Below are 14,283 nucleotides of genomic sequence, written 5' to 3'. Positions count from 1 at the left end.
CTCGAAAGCACTTTGAAAATAATACTTTGAAAACTCTTTGGAAGTGAGGAATGGAGCACAGTGGTTGCAAGTAGGTAGATGGGCTTCTAGCTGTTATCTGATACACCAAAGACTTTTCCAGATGACAGCAGAAGAGAACGTTACAGTGGTGGCTTTTAAGTTTATTTTGAATCGGATTAGATTGCACAAAAGAATGCTATACCAAAGTTAATGAACTTGTCATAAGCATTTCTACATTAGCCTAACATTCAGGTGAATTAATGTGTGATCTACCACATATGGTTGATCGTATGTGATATCATGAGACATCATGAGTTCCATTAACATCAAACTAGAAAAGTGCGGAGGAGTTGCAGCTAACTGAGCTGTTTGGTTTCATTGAAAATGAGTATATGAAAATACGTTGAATCAAAAAGCAAGCTTTCAGTTTTGCATTATTATTACGAGCGTTTTAATGACACCGTAGACTTGTTTTTAGTGATAATGAATGATCTGAGTGTAAAAAATCAGGAGGACAGTATTGCAATTTAAGCCTGAAATTCTATTAACTGCTTGGTAACACATGAAACAAATATTTAAGAAAAGAACAGAGCATATATATGACATTTTTAAGGTTTTAAAATTGGAGAAAGATCAAATTGAAAACGTTTTGACAGAACTCTTGAGTACTTTGTTTTCTGTCCAGAGTTTATTCTTCCCCTTACATTTTTCAGTCTTCATTCTGCATCTGATGAACATGTAATGTAACCACCCTGTGGAGGAGAAAATCAAAGGCTGCACAGACAGTGGCTCAAATAAATAAGATAGCTAAGAACTAAAAATAATTGTAAATAACATTGTAAATTAGAAATCTGGTGACTATTTTGCCTGCTGGTTTTTTTTTTAAGAGAATTATCCATCTCATACAACGCTAGGAAAGAAGTCACCATTTTTTAGTAAAGAAGAAAACTATGTAGGTTTATGAAGATTAAAAGTTTGTTGTTTGTTTTTTTAACCTTAGCAGAAGCATGACAAGGAATTGCTGATTTTAAATTGTCCGATTCTTTCCTTCATAAAATGTGTTAAAAATTTTGTCCTTTTTTTTTTTTTTCTTTTCCTGTTAAGGAACTGACTTTCATTACATCACAGAAATGTACAGAAATGAAATAAATGTACACAGAGGTCCATAATGATGTGATCTAACTCATACTTAAGTCATGCTTCCAGTGATTCTTATTAGACAAGTGTTTCTGAAGTCCTACAGGAAGAAGCTCCAGCTCCAGGGTCTTGAATGAAATTCAGGCTGTTTGCATCTTTCTAGACAGTGTAATATAAGCTGATTGCCACTGCAGTCTTCTGATCCTGATTTTGGTTGCAGGTATTGCTTGTTAAGAACTCTCAAACAGTGTCAGACACTGAGGGAAGCTCTGATTGCTGCAGGAAAAGAGATTGTCTGGCATGGGCGAACAAAGGATGAGCCAGCTCATTACTGTAGCATTTGTGAGGTCAGTAAATAAATGTATGTTGGGCTTGGGTACTACTGCAATGTTTGTTGAAATTTTGACATATCTTTTGTTGCTGCTATAAACTGCAGCATTACAGTATGCTGTAAGCACGTGTATGTGATACAGTGCTGTCTTCAAAAGCTCATCAAGCTATTTTTTTAAATACAGGCTGTATTATATAGCTGCCTTTTCCACACTACGTAGAAATTGTTATTCGTGAGGTCAATTTTCCATTCTCAGTTGTTCTAAGAAGTTGTTACCCCTTCCTGCATATAATTTGATCTGCTCAGCTTCCTTGTAAAGATATATCTGTCTTCATTCCAGTAATCAACAACAGCTTCAAAAGAGGGAGAATATAAGTGCATTTTCTTCATAGAAAATGCTTTACTGAAGTTTTTGATTTTATTTTCTATTAGTAGCTTCTTTAAAGTACTGAATAATAATCTTTGTGAAGCATAAAATAAAGTATTTCCCACCTGAAAACCAGTTTAAAATTATTTTCAGATCAAGCCTCTTGGGCAGGATTAATGTGCAACTGAGTAGCAAGGGAATAAATTATGACTTTCTTTTTACAGGTAAATTTGAAAGAGAGGAATTAGGTGTAATTGTAATACGTACTGACCTTACTGAGTGACCCCATTCAGAGTATGAATCCTGCCTTGTTAACACTGACCAAAAGCTTTTCCACAGATCCATTCACACAGACACCCTAAGTGTAATGTTTAGTAGTGGTTTTTATCATATTTCACCTCAGTGCCTAAGCCTTAGGAAGATGGATTTTCCCTAAACAAGTCTATTTTTTTCTCTTTGTATTCTCAGGATAAGACTGTAAATCTTAAACCTTGACAGTTGTATTTTCTTTAACTTTTTACAAATGAAATAGTAACAATTGACTTTCTGTTTCCTATCTAACAGGTGGAAGTCTTTGATCTGCTTTTTGTCACTAGTGAGAGCAATTCTCGAAAGACCTATGTTGTACATTGCCAAGACTGTGCACGAAAGATAAGCACGAACCTGGAAAATTTTGTGGTGCTAGAACAGTACAAAATGGAGGACTTGATGCAAGTCTATGATCAATTTACATTAGTAAGTCAAATTAATAAGTGGATGCATAAATACATTATTTGTAAAGCAGTTGTAGGCTGTCTTGGTACTCCATTGTATGAGTACCGTGAACTTTCTGATTCAAATGGAGATTTGGGTTATGTGTGATATTTACAGAACAAAACTGCAGAGTCAGAATTATGTGAAATAGTACAGTAACTTACTGCAGAACATAACCACTGAGTTTTCAGGAAAAGTATAATGTTACAATTCATAAAGTTGTGGCTTTAAAAATCCAATAGAGATCACCTGGAGACCATAACTGGATCAGATGGAGATGGGAAGAATCAGGACAGTGAAGCTTGGAGAAACTAGCACCAGGTTCAAGAGCATCTCTAATACATTGGTTGTGGTATGAAGTCAGTATAGCAGCAGAGCATCCTATGCACTGAGACCCCTTCCTCCCCCTCCCCTTCCTACCCTCTTCCAAATCAGCACTCTCCTTCTGCTTAGCAAGTGGATGCTCTCAAACAGTTCTGTCTTTGGCTTGGGGCCTCCTTTGCATTTCAATTTAAAGCAAAAAGCCACTTTGCCATTATAGCTTTGTGCTATATATGGCAGCCTCCTGCTTTGAACTGTGTCAGCACAACTGTCCTAACGTTTCACCCAGGTTTCGTTGTTTCAGGCAAAGATGGCTTGTTTGTAATCACAGTGAAAGCGATGCTGGATTTATTTATGATAAGCCTTGCCTTTCTGTCAAAGCAGACAAACATTGGACAAAGCGTTCTGAGAATTTCATGTTGCATTAAATACAGCAGCCCAGAAACAGCTGTGCCTTTTTGATTCATTTCCAGGTGCTGCAGAAAGTGTATGTTTAGACAATTATTTCATGTTATACAGGCATGATAAGTTGCAACCTTTGAGCTAATGCCTCGAGGTTCACCAGCTGAGGCTGGTGAGAACACAGGACCGTGTCCTCTGAACTTAATTCTTTTCATTGGTTCAGCAAAGCCTGAGATGGCTGAACTTGTGTTCACTCTTTTAGAAGCCCATTGTTATTACAGTTGGTAAAATACTGCAATTCTGAAGTGATAATATGTTGCAAAAACAGCATCTAAATAAACACCTATTCTCAGATACACCATCCAGTGGAATGGGCAAGAACATTTTTGTATGGAAAAGAGGGAGGAATGAGGGAGAGTGGGAGGGGTATGTTTTTGTCTGTATCATTATATAGGTAATTGTAGTAGTGCAACTGTGCCTAGAACAAGGGTTCTCAACCTGTAAACAGCTCTTTGCCCCACCAGAGCCTACACCTGCAGTGCTAAAGAACATTAAAAATTGTTGCATAGTGAAATTTATGCACGGTATCACTTTTTAAAAAGGTTTATAATTTTGATTGAGAGGAGTCATAACCTACAGAAGAGGGGTTGAGGTTTGTGGCACATCACAATACAAAGATAATCTCAGATGGCAAAGGTGGTGTAGGACTAACAGGCTCGATGCTTGGGGTAAAGTATCAGGAGTAAATACAGGAATTACGTAGAATTAGTATTGCATAGTTGAGTACTGAAGTGTGATTTACAGTGTCTTTAGAGACAGGGCAGCTTCTTGAAGGGATTCCTCATCATGGCAGGACTGATGTGTAGGAAAAGAGAAGAGGAGGTGCCATCAGAAGTTCAGTATTTTTGGTGATAATGCCGCAAAGAACAATACTAGGGAATAGATATCTTCTAGACCTTCACTCTTAAGGCACTAATTAATGATGATTGAAAATAAATAAAGAGATAAATAAAAGCTCTGTCCCCATATCAGAGAATCTTGATCCTTTCCACAGATAACCTCAGGGCTATATGTTAATGTTTATGTAGCGAGGAAGTAAAATGCAACCTGCATGGTATTTGGAGAGCCACAAAGGGATGACCCACCCATTCTCCTGGCTAAACAGGTTGAGAATCCCTGTTTTAGAGTATATAAAGATTCATCTACATAAGCCCACTTGGAGCTCTTTTCTGCCTCAGCGGGACTTGTTTTGGCAGCTCACATAGTATCAACTCAAGATATCCCCACAGTGTGATCCAATGTGCAGTATAGGCAAAATCCTAACACAGAGTAGTTGAATAAGTTGGAAAAAAAAATGCTGATACCCACTGGACAAAGTCTCAGTGTATAAAAACCATAGTGTTTGACCTCAAACTGTCATGCTCACCATTTGCACAGATTTTGGTTAAACAGCTGAATTCTACACCTTTGTAGAAAAGGTAATTTAATGTTTTCTTTTTCAGGCTCCTCCATTGCCATCCTCTTCATCTTGACATTTTTTCATGGACATTAAATGAAAACTTTTCTGATATTCAGGAAGTGACCCAGTTCTGCACCACTGATTTTTGTAGCTATCCCGTAAGGCTGCTGGCTGAAAGCTGTGTCTATGCAACCTTCCAAGTGCGGAGTGTCAACCAACTGGACAGGAGAGAGCACTGCCTCCTACTCCAGAACTCAAAACAAATAAAGCTCATCCAGCTGTACTTCAAAAAAATAATTCCATGTTTTGTATATATCTGACAAAACTGGCAACATTATACAGACTACTGACTTGAAGACCACCTCTTTTGTATTTTCTCTGTTTCTGGGCTGATGAGTTGGTTTCATCCGTTTTTCCCCTTCAGAATTTCCCTTGGAAAAAGTACTAGCTTAGCTGGTCATTTCTTTGTAAGGTAGTTAGAAATTTTAAGTCTTTCTTTGGGCAATTTTTTTTTTTTTTTTTTTTTTTAAATGTGAAGAGTTAGGTGATATAAATTTTTTTACTGCTTTTATGTTTTTCTGTCTTGTTTTGAAACCATGACGGTTACACTTTTGGTTCCTAAATAAAATTTAAAACAATTAACAGCCAAGTCACAAAGATAAATGGGTTGCACATAGACTAAGGAATAAACTTCAGATTTGTGATTTTTGTTTCTAATCTTGATGTAAATTTACACTATTTATAAATACATATTTATTGCTTGAAAATATTTGTGAATGGAATGCTGTTATTTTTTCCAGATTACCTGCCATTGAAATTTTAAGGAGTTCTGTAATTTCAAACACTACTCCTATTACATTTTCTATATGTAAATAAAACTGCTTAGCATTGTACAGAAACTTTTATTAAAATTGTTTAATGTTTAAAGTTTTTCTATTGTTTGAGTTTTAAAAAGATTTTATGTACAGTGCCCAGTTTTTGTTCTTTTTTTGAATCTGATTATATATATTTTATATATACTCTTGTGCTTGTGTATATATATAATATATATAGAAACTCAAATATAAATATGTGTATAAAGATTTAGAGACTAAATTTTTCTCGTTTTAAGTTTTACATCTATGGTAGATTTGAGGTGTCTACTGTAAAGTATTGCTTACAAAAGTATGATTATTTTTAAAGAAATATATGGTATGTATCCTCAAGACATAAAATGACCTTCAGACTGGTTTATTGTTAAATTGCACTTTTTGCAATAACAGACCAATAAATAGTTGCTGCCAAAACGTAGTAGTAGAAAATAAGTAACAGCTAAATTTTAAAGCTCTTCAAGAAAATGCCGGGTTTGACAGGAAGTTTGGCACTAGTTTCAGAGGAGAAATGGAAAAGGTGAATTTAAGTTTGGGTGGGGATGGTATCTAGAATTCAACCAAATCACAACTTATGTATTACGGTATGTTCTATTAACGATTTAAAAAGTTAAGAGTCAATCACCTTGGCGTCGTTGTTGACCCAAAAAAAAGGACATTGTTGTGGTATTCTATTGTATTTTCACATATTTTGTAATACAAACTCACTGGTAAATTTTTGAAGCACTAGGTTTATCTAGGACAAGTTTATAATATATCATTGTAACAGTTTGCAGTTTTAATTATGGTATTTATTTTAAGTTGCTCCTTTCTCATTAGCTTCTTGAAAATGCATTAAATCTAAATTTCAAAATTGATAGCTTTCTTATCGATCAGAGTTGACTGATGCAGGAGGTTCTGCATCAAACGATTTCTCATAATTTCTCATTAGTGGGGTATGTTAGTGATTGCATTGTTAAATTTTTTGTAATCGATGTGAAGTGTTAAAGGCACAGAGCATGCTGATAGTTTATTTTGAACAAAAAGAATTGCCTCTTACATTTGTAGCTTCAAATGAAGGGTGTTTTAATGAAGAATCAGTATACAGCTTGTCTACTGCTGTTACAACAGTTTAACTATAGTTACAAATGACTTTTTTTGCTAGTTCTTAAAACAGTTGGGCAAAAGGTTATGGGGATTGAAGAAAAATATAACAAACGCTCTTGCCAGCAAAATTATCAACTAGCAGTTAGGAAGCCAGTATTTACAGTTCTGTAAAGATGTAAGTCTCAGCTCTTGATAACAAACTCTACAAATCATAATTTTTTACTTATGTATTTTATGCAGTCAAAAATATTGTAATCTTGACAAACCATGCTGCAACTGAAAAGCTACTCCTTTACAGTAGTCTTAAACCCAAATAAAAGCAAGATAACTTACCTCAACTAATGGCAAACAGAAAGTCCTCGTTTCTCAGTGCTATGAAGAAGAGTATTGCTAACTAGGGAAAGAGCTACCGCATGCTGATCAAAAGGGCTGTGTACCTTTCCTCCCCTTTGGAAAAGAGGATATCCCATTACCAAGGGAAGAAAAATTGTGTTTCACCAATGAACAAGTAGACCAAATCAGTTGAACATCAGGCAGTATTGTTCACTCTGCATGAAGGTTTTGTCATGGATTTGAATTGCTGCAGGGCTTTAATATTTTGCAGTTTTAATACTTCTTAATTACACTATGCTCCTAAACTATGGACAGTTTTGAACTATAAGCTGCTATGATTTAGAATGCTTTTGTTTCATTTTATTAAAAAAGCACAAGTTAATATTTTATCAGTTGTAGTTATTACGCAGCAGTTCTGCTTCTTAATTTACAGAGCGCACAAATGCACGTGAAGCATCGGTAATCTACGAATACTTCCAGCAGTTGGGGGTGGAAGGGGAGGTGGGATTCCTGAGTGGAATGGAGGAACCAACTCACTTTTCCAATGAACCTTGGTCTTCTGGCCCTTGAACTCCACACCTGAGCCATACTGCAAGGGATCCTGATTTGCTTATGCTTACAGATTACGGTAGCAAGCACATTAAAGGATGAGAGTGGCCAAAGATGTGACGCTTGTTGAAAGAATTTTGAAAAGGTGTACAGGGCTAACAGAAATAAGGCATTATTAATGTGTGGATGAAACTGATGAGATGAAATTGAGTGTTTACAGAAAAAAAAAAAAAAAGAGAGAAAAAAGCAGAAAATTGAATTAAGAGAGAATTAGAAATAAACAGCACCTTCTGCTTAAGAACTCTGGATCTGAGGAATGTCCTGAAGGAAAACTGGAGGAGCTGACAGCACAGGGATCCAGTATGTGGAGAGAACAGAGAATCACATCTTTCTGAGCTAAATTTAAATTCCTCCATAAATATATTCAACAGAGCTTTGATCTTTAAGCTTGCCCTCAGATATGTAAATTTTGAGCAGTCTCTGTGCTTTTTTTGGGGGAAAAGTGATGTCTACCAGTTTTTCCATTTCATGTTGGTAGCCAAATAAGTGAAATGGATGGTGACAGGGCCTAAAAGTTCCTGAGTCTATATGGCAAGTAGTGTGGTGATCTTAAAGGCAAAGTTTTGTGAATCTGCTCTTTTATAGTCCATAGAATCATAGAGTCATAGAATGTCCTGGGTTGAAAAGGACTTCAAAGATCATCTAGTTTCAACCCCCTTGCCATGGGCAGGGTGGCCAACCACTAGACCAGGCTGCCCAGAGCCACATCCAGCCTGGTCAGAGGAAGAGGTTAGAAAGAAGCATTAAAATGGCATTGCTTTGCTGAAATGGATACAGTTACCTCATTTCAGGATAGTACATTATAGATCATTGGAACAAAGGCATGGAATGGGGACTCCCCAGCTGGTCCAGCCAGAGGAAGAGATACAACAATTGATTAAAGAGATGGAAGATGTTGGGGTTCAAATACGAAGTTACGGAAGAGGGTGCTTAGCCTTGGTTGCTGCCCTTATCCTGGGAAGGGGCTGAAGTAAAAATTTTCTCAGCACAGGCCTAACAGGAGGGCTTTTAAGCTTGAGCCTACCTAGGTCAGCTGTTTTGTCTAGATCCATAGCAAAGAGTCATGGCCCATCAATTCAATGTTGGCGGTGGTGCCTACAAACAAGTCTTCTACAGGATGGGGAAGCTTTGTCTTCTATGTTTGCTTTAGCTGGTGTGGGAACCAGTCAGAGGAAGCGCTCCAGCTGAGAGATCAGAGGGTGACTGCCTCTAAGAAGGTTCATACCAGCTGCTCTTGTCTGCTCTGCTCTGGTTGTGACAACACTGACAGCAGAGGAAGGAGGAATGCAAGTGATGTCCAGACAAGTTCAAGCTGAAGCTCAGGTTCAAGCAAGCTCAGTGCAGGACTGCTGCTTGCAGGGCCCCGTGGAAGAAGGCTGCCAAGGAGGATATTGCTAGCAAGGCAGGCATGAGGCCCACTGTGTCCCAGGACAGTCTCATTTTGAGGAAGTGTAGTCATGTCCTTCAAAATAAGGGGAGCAAATGTGTCCTGCATATTAAGTAACTGGGGGAAGGGTTTCTGAGGTTGGCTTGGGGATGGGGTTTGGGGGAACGGAACACATTTCTTTGTCAATGGTAGCAGCTACCTACAAAGCTATAGAAAATAGTAAGCGGCTGCAGGGAGAGCAGCCTCCTCATTGCACCTGAGGTCCAGTAGATGCCGTGGGAGGTTGGGGGGGCATTGCACAGCCAGATGATGTTGATCAGGCCTAAACAAGGGACACGGAGACAACAGCTGATCCAACAGGAGCCTTGACCCTGGCGCTGGCTGATGTCTGTGGGCTGGAAGAACTTAAGCAGGGAGGAGGCTGAGACCATCAGGGAGTGTGAGTGGGAGATTGACTGGTGGAGTGACTCACTGGAGTGCCAGACGGAAAGGTGCCAGGGAGATATCCCCAGAAAAGAGGTGGCCCCCTGCCTTGTCACAGTTGGACAGACCTGACTGATGAGGAGGGTTGGAAGAGAGTCCCGACTCAGCATCATGGGAGCCCCCCCCGCCTGCCTACCCCACTTCCCCAGCTCCCTCTAAGCAACAGATTTCAGACGCTAGAAATTGAAGGGGAGATGAGTGGGGAGGTGTTGGAGGATCTGCCTAGGAGGGAGCCTGTAGCATGGGTCCCTTGGGAGTTGCTCCTTAAGGGTAAAGGGGTCCAGGAAGCCTGGATGCTCCTCAAGAAGGAAATCTTAAGGCACAAGAACAGGCTGTTCCTGAATGCTATAAGGTGAGCCGTAGGGGAAGAAGATCAGTGTGGATGAGCCAAGAACTATTGTTGAGAGTCCGGAAGAAAAAGAGAGTCTATGTCCTCTGGAAGAAGGGACAGGCTACTTGGGGAGATTACAAGGAAGTTGCTAAGGTATGCAGGGAAGAAGTTAGGAGGGCAAAAGCTCAAATTGAACTAAGATTGGCCACTGCAGTAAAAGAGAATAAGAAATCCTTTTATAAATATATCAACAGTAAGGAGACCTGGTGTTGGTTGATGCTCGGCTGAACATGAGCCAACAGTATGCCAAGGTGGCCAAGAAGGCCAACGGCATCCTGGCCTGCATTAGAAATAGTGTGGCCAGCAGGAGCAGGAAGGTAATCATCCCCCTGTACTCAGCTCTGGTGGGGCCGCACCTTGAGTAGTGTGTTCAGTTTTGGGCCCCTCACTACAAGAAAGATGTTGAGGCCCTGGAGCGTGTCCAGAGAAGGGCAACGAAACTGGTGAGGGGTCTGGAGCACAAGTGTTGTGAGGAGCAGCTGAGGGAGCTGGGATTGTTTAGTCTGGAGAAAAGGAGGCTCAGAGGAGACCTCATTGCACTCTATAACTACCTGAAGGGAGGTTGTGATGAGGAGGGGTTTGGTCTCTTCTCCCAGGCAACAAACAGGACCAGAGGAAATGGCTGCAAGTTGTACCAGAAGAGGTTTAGGAAGGTAAGGAAGGTAAGGAAGAACTTTTTCTCTCAGAGAGTGGTCAGGCATTGGAATGGCTGCCCAGGGAGGTGATGCAAAGACCAGGTGATTGTTAATTGAGCAGACAGTGCCTGAAGGAATGGGCTACAGCACTCCCTGAATTCATGGGGCTAGCAGTCCCTGAAAGACTCCCACCCGAAGTGGGATGTGCAGTCAAGTTACTGCAGAGCCTATGGGAAAAAGTAAATGTGCAGAGATACGTTTGACAGAGCTGGCTGACCACTGCATGCAGAAGCTTTAAATGGTTGAAAGGGAATTTTAATCTGTTCCGTTTTTAGGCATGCAAAGTTTGGGTTTCTGAGGTTTATTTTTTCTAATACATCATTGCCAATCAGCCATCCTACTTTTGTTGTGAAAAAAAGAAAAAGAAAAAGAAAAAGCCAAGAAAAATAGCTATCAAGCAGTCACCATCATTACAGTTTGGTTTTGGTTGGGAGTGTGGAGGGATTTTTGAGGGCAGTGGCACTGGGCAGTGAGCTCAGCAGCTGCTGCACTGCACTCCATGCAAGGCCACCTTGAAGGGCAAATGTCCACGGAGCTGAAGATCTGGAAACATATTCCAGCAGCTAAGGAGCTATGGAAAGTCTTGGGGTACTTACTGCTCTGTATTTATGCGCAGGACCTTGTCTTGCTTGAGATAACAGCGCTATTGGTGCTATTTAAACACTAGCAATTTGGGAGATGTGTTCATTTTCAACAGGGCAGCTCTGCCAGCTCTTATGTTAGACACTGGGAGGAGAATGGGGGGCAACTGAGTCTACTGAGCAAATTATCCTGGCCTTGGGGTCTGCTTGGCTACAGCATGCTGAGTTGGAGTGTGTTTAGGGCTGGTGCTCTTTATTTGGCCCAACCCTTTGTCTGATGCTGCTTTGTTCTGTGTGGGTTATCCATGTGGATATTCATTATTATCCACCAGAGCACTAAAGGAAATTGCTGTGTCTGTGTGCGCTGAACAATGTTTGTACTCTGTGGCTATAAGAAAAGGTGCAGCCAGGTATCTAAATCCTCCTCAGGAGTTCTGCTGGGCTATGCTGGAGACAGAGCAGAAAACATCTCCCCAAGAAACAAATAAACAAACAAACAAAAAAAGAATAGGGAAAAAAAAAAATCACTGAAAGTGTTTGAGTGAATGCTCAGTGAACCTCTCTCCATCCTGTCTAATGGGTCAACAGTGCATGTGTGTGTTTGATAGTTGGTGATACCTTTGAACAGCTTCAAAGTAAAAAGCAAAAGTGGGATGAGCTTTCCAACACAGATCAAAATGAGCTGGCAATTATCCTAAGCACAACTTAGGTTCTAATTTTCAAAATCAGTGCAAAATGCTGTTTACAGAGATTGATGGAGTCTGAAGCAATTATTGCAGTGTTTTGAAGAATACCATGGCTAATGTTGTCAAAGGCTTATTTGCACAACAAGATTGGAGAACATAAGACAGCTGTGAATGAAGTGCTGTTGTGTTTAAATAGGTGTTGGATTGGTCTTGTGCTCACCGGGAGATGGCTCTAGCCTGCCCATCCCACTTGTCCCTGCTGGCAAGTGGCAGACAGGAGTCTTAGAACTCACCAGCATCACCCCGTTTCCTTCCCTGCAGCCATGAGCATTTGGGTGTGTGTCTGGGTGGTGCTGGGTTGCATTGTGGTGTGGAGATGGTGATAGAGGAAAAAATATATAGAGGTAAGCAGTTCTGCTGAGAAAGAACCTTGGGAAGAGATGAGGAGGTTTGTGCTGGCAGATTTAGCACCTGTGTGGAGGACAGAAGGCTGAAGTGTTGTGCTTCACCATATCCCTTCCTCTCCACCAGTTATTACCTGTGTTTGGCATTGGTGCGGTTACAGCAAATACCCAGGGAGCTTGTGCACTGCATGGGTGGTGGAGATAGGAGATAAAAAAGAGGTTTTTCTGTGACTGGGGGGAAGTCCATTTCTGCTCATCTTCTGGAAGCCGGATGGCGTGTCTGCTTTCAAAAACTTGAAAAAACACAAAAAATCCTACATAAAACAGGAGAGCTTCTCTCTGCTTGCTTTTTTTTTTTTTTTTTTTTTGTCTCCTTCCTCGCCCAGATGCTATTGCAAGCTCTCAACCTACCCTCGGAGGAACTCTTCTCATCTCAAATGTCTTCTAGGCTTTTCATGCTCATCTCAGTACTTCTTTGTGGTTGTGCTCATCTCTCCTTCTTAAAATACACATCACCTTCTCTTAACCTTTAACTCCATACTTTTTACCTTTCTGTCGTCACTAAGCAGCCTTAACAATGGCATTCAGTGCATAGACGTGCTTCTTGCTTCTCAACCAAGCTCATCAACTTCTCTCAATGCATGTAATGCTCAAACGAGAGCAAGAATTTGAGTTTGAGGAGCAGGTTAGCATCAGGAGAAACTTCAAGTCTAGAAGATGTGATGATGAGATTAGATCAGTGCTGTCCATGAGTCTATGCCTGTCACTGACAATGACATATCCACTGGGTACAAGAAAAATTATTTGGAATTTTTTTTTTTTTTGGCAAGGTGATGCACTTAGCTGGGCTACTTGATTAGGGTATGGAATTGGAGGTTAGTCTGGAGAAGAGGAGGCTCAGGGGAGACCTTATCGCTCTCTACAGCCACCTGAAAGGAGGTTGTGGTGAGGTGGGGGTCAGCCTCTTCTCCCAGGTAACACAGATAGGATGAGAGATAATGGCTTCAAATTGCACCAGACAAGGTTCAGGTTGGATATTAGTAAAGGTTTCTTCTCCAAAAGATCAGTGAGGCAGTGGCACAGGCTGCCCAGGGAGGTGGTGGAGTCACCATTCCTGGAGGTGTTCAAGAGCCATGTGGATGTGGCACTTAGGGACGTGGGCAGTGGGCATGTGAGGATGGGCTGCTGGATGGATGGGTGATCTTTAGGTTTTTTTCCAAGATTTTTTTTAAGATTCTATGATTCTATGGCATTATATGCCTTAAAGTTTGGAAACTATGAAGATTTCATGTCCCTCCAACTCTCCTCCACCTTAGTTTCCATTACTGAAATTCTACTTTCGTGTTGATTTAACTAGAATTATTATGACACTGTTTATTTTTCTTGGTTTTTCCTCTTGGCAGGTTCATTCTCTATGGTACCGTGATTCCCTGCCCAGGATGTCCTCCTTTCACCACTCGCTCTTCTTGTACCATCTCTGGGAATGCTAAACCCACTCCCTTCTCTCAGCTTGTTTATAGGTGATTTCTCATGGCAAATTATCGGGCTGGGAAATGCTCGCATATATGTTTCCAACCTGTGAAGTCAGCTGAATGGTGTGTGGTTGATCTGATGGACTCTGAACTCAGCAAACTGGGAGCACTTCCTGCGTGCTGGGAGCTTAGGAAAGGGCAGTATTTTATTACAGCCCTTTTGCCTTAGGTCTGCAGTTGTTATTGTCAGGTCAGCAGAGGACAAAAACTAGGTTCAGTGAGGGGTAAATGGACTAGGAGTTGGTCTGCTTTTCCATTTCTGAGGTTCCTAACCTCCAAAAAGCAAACAAACATCTGATTGACTCCTTTGGACCATCTTGAGTCTAGCAGAGGAGAGATACTTGTTTTACTCCATGCACATCCACTAGTAGCTGCCTCAGTTGTTGAAATAAAAAGCCTCTTGAGGGCACCTGCCCTCTATAACTACACAAGATTCATTTTTGAATGACTGTTTAGT

The 14,283-nt window shown here is 40.5% G+C and overlaps 1 protein-coding gene across 15 annotated transcripts in view; it reads left to right on the top strand.

The window, feature by feature from the left end:
- KDM6A (lysine demethylase 6A) overlaps positions 1-7,445 on the top strand; it is a 148,132-nt gene extending 140,687 nt beyond the window's left edge. For 6 of the 15 annotated variants that reach the window (XM_085209435.1, XM_085209413.1, XM_085209431.1 and 3 more), the window contains 3 exons: positions 1,358-1,484; positions 2,400-2,570; positions 2,831-7,445. In XM_085209435.1, the coding sequence (XP_085065561.1) occupies positions 1,358-1,484; positions 2,400-2,570; positions 2,831-2,887 (355 nt within the window). In that variant the 3' untranslated portion in view covers positions 2,888-7,445. Of the gene's footprint in view, positions 1-1,357; positions 1,485-2,399 lie in introns of all 15 variants that reach the window. The other 9 variants (XM_085209424.1, XM_085209400.1, XM_085209442.1 and 6 more) reach the window with 4 other exon arrangements.
- The last annotated feature ends 6,838 nt before the right edge of the window (positions 7,446-14,283 follow it).

The sequence above is a fragment of the Meleagris gallopavo genome, chromosome 1 (genome assembly GCF_905368555.1).
Source record: "Meleagris gallopavo chromosome 1, MGAL_WU_HG_1.1, whole genome shotgun sequence".
Lineage (NCBI taxonomy): Eukaryota > Metazoa > Chordata > Aves > Galliformes > Phasianidae > Meleagris > Meleagris gallopavo.
The sequence above is the reverse complement of the archived record's forward strand: the minus strand, read 5'-3'. Positions and strand labels throughout refer to the sequence as shown.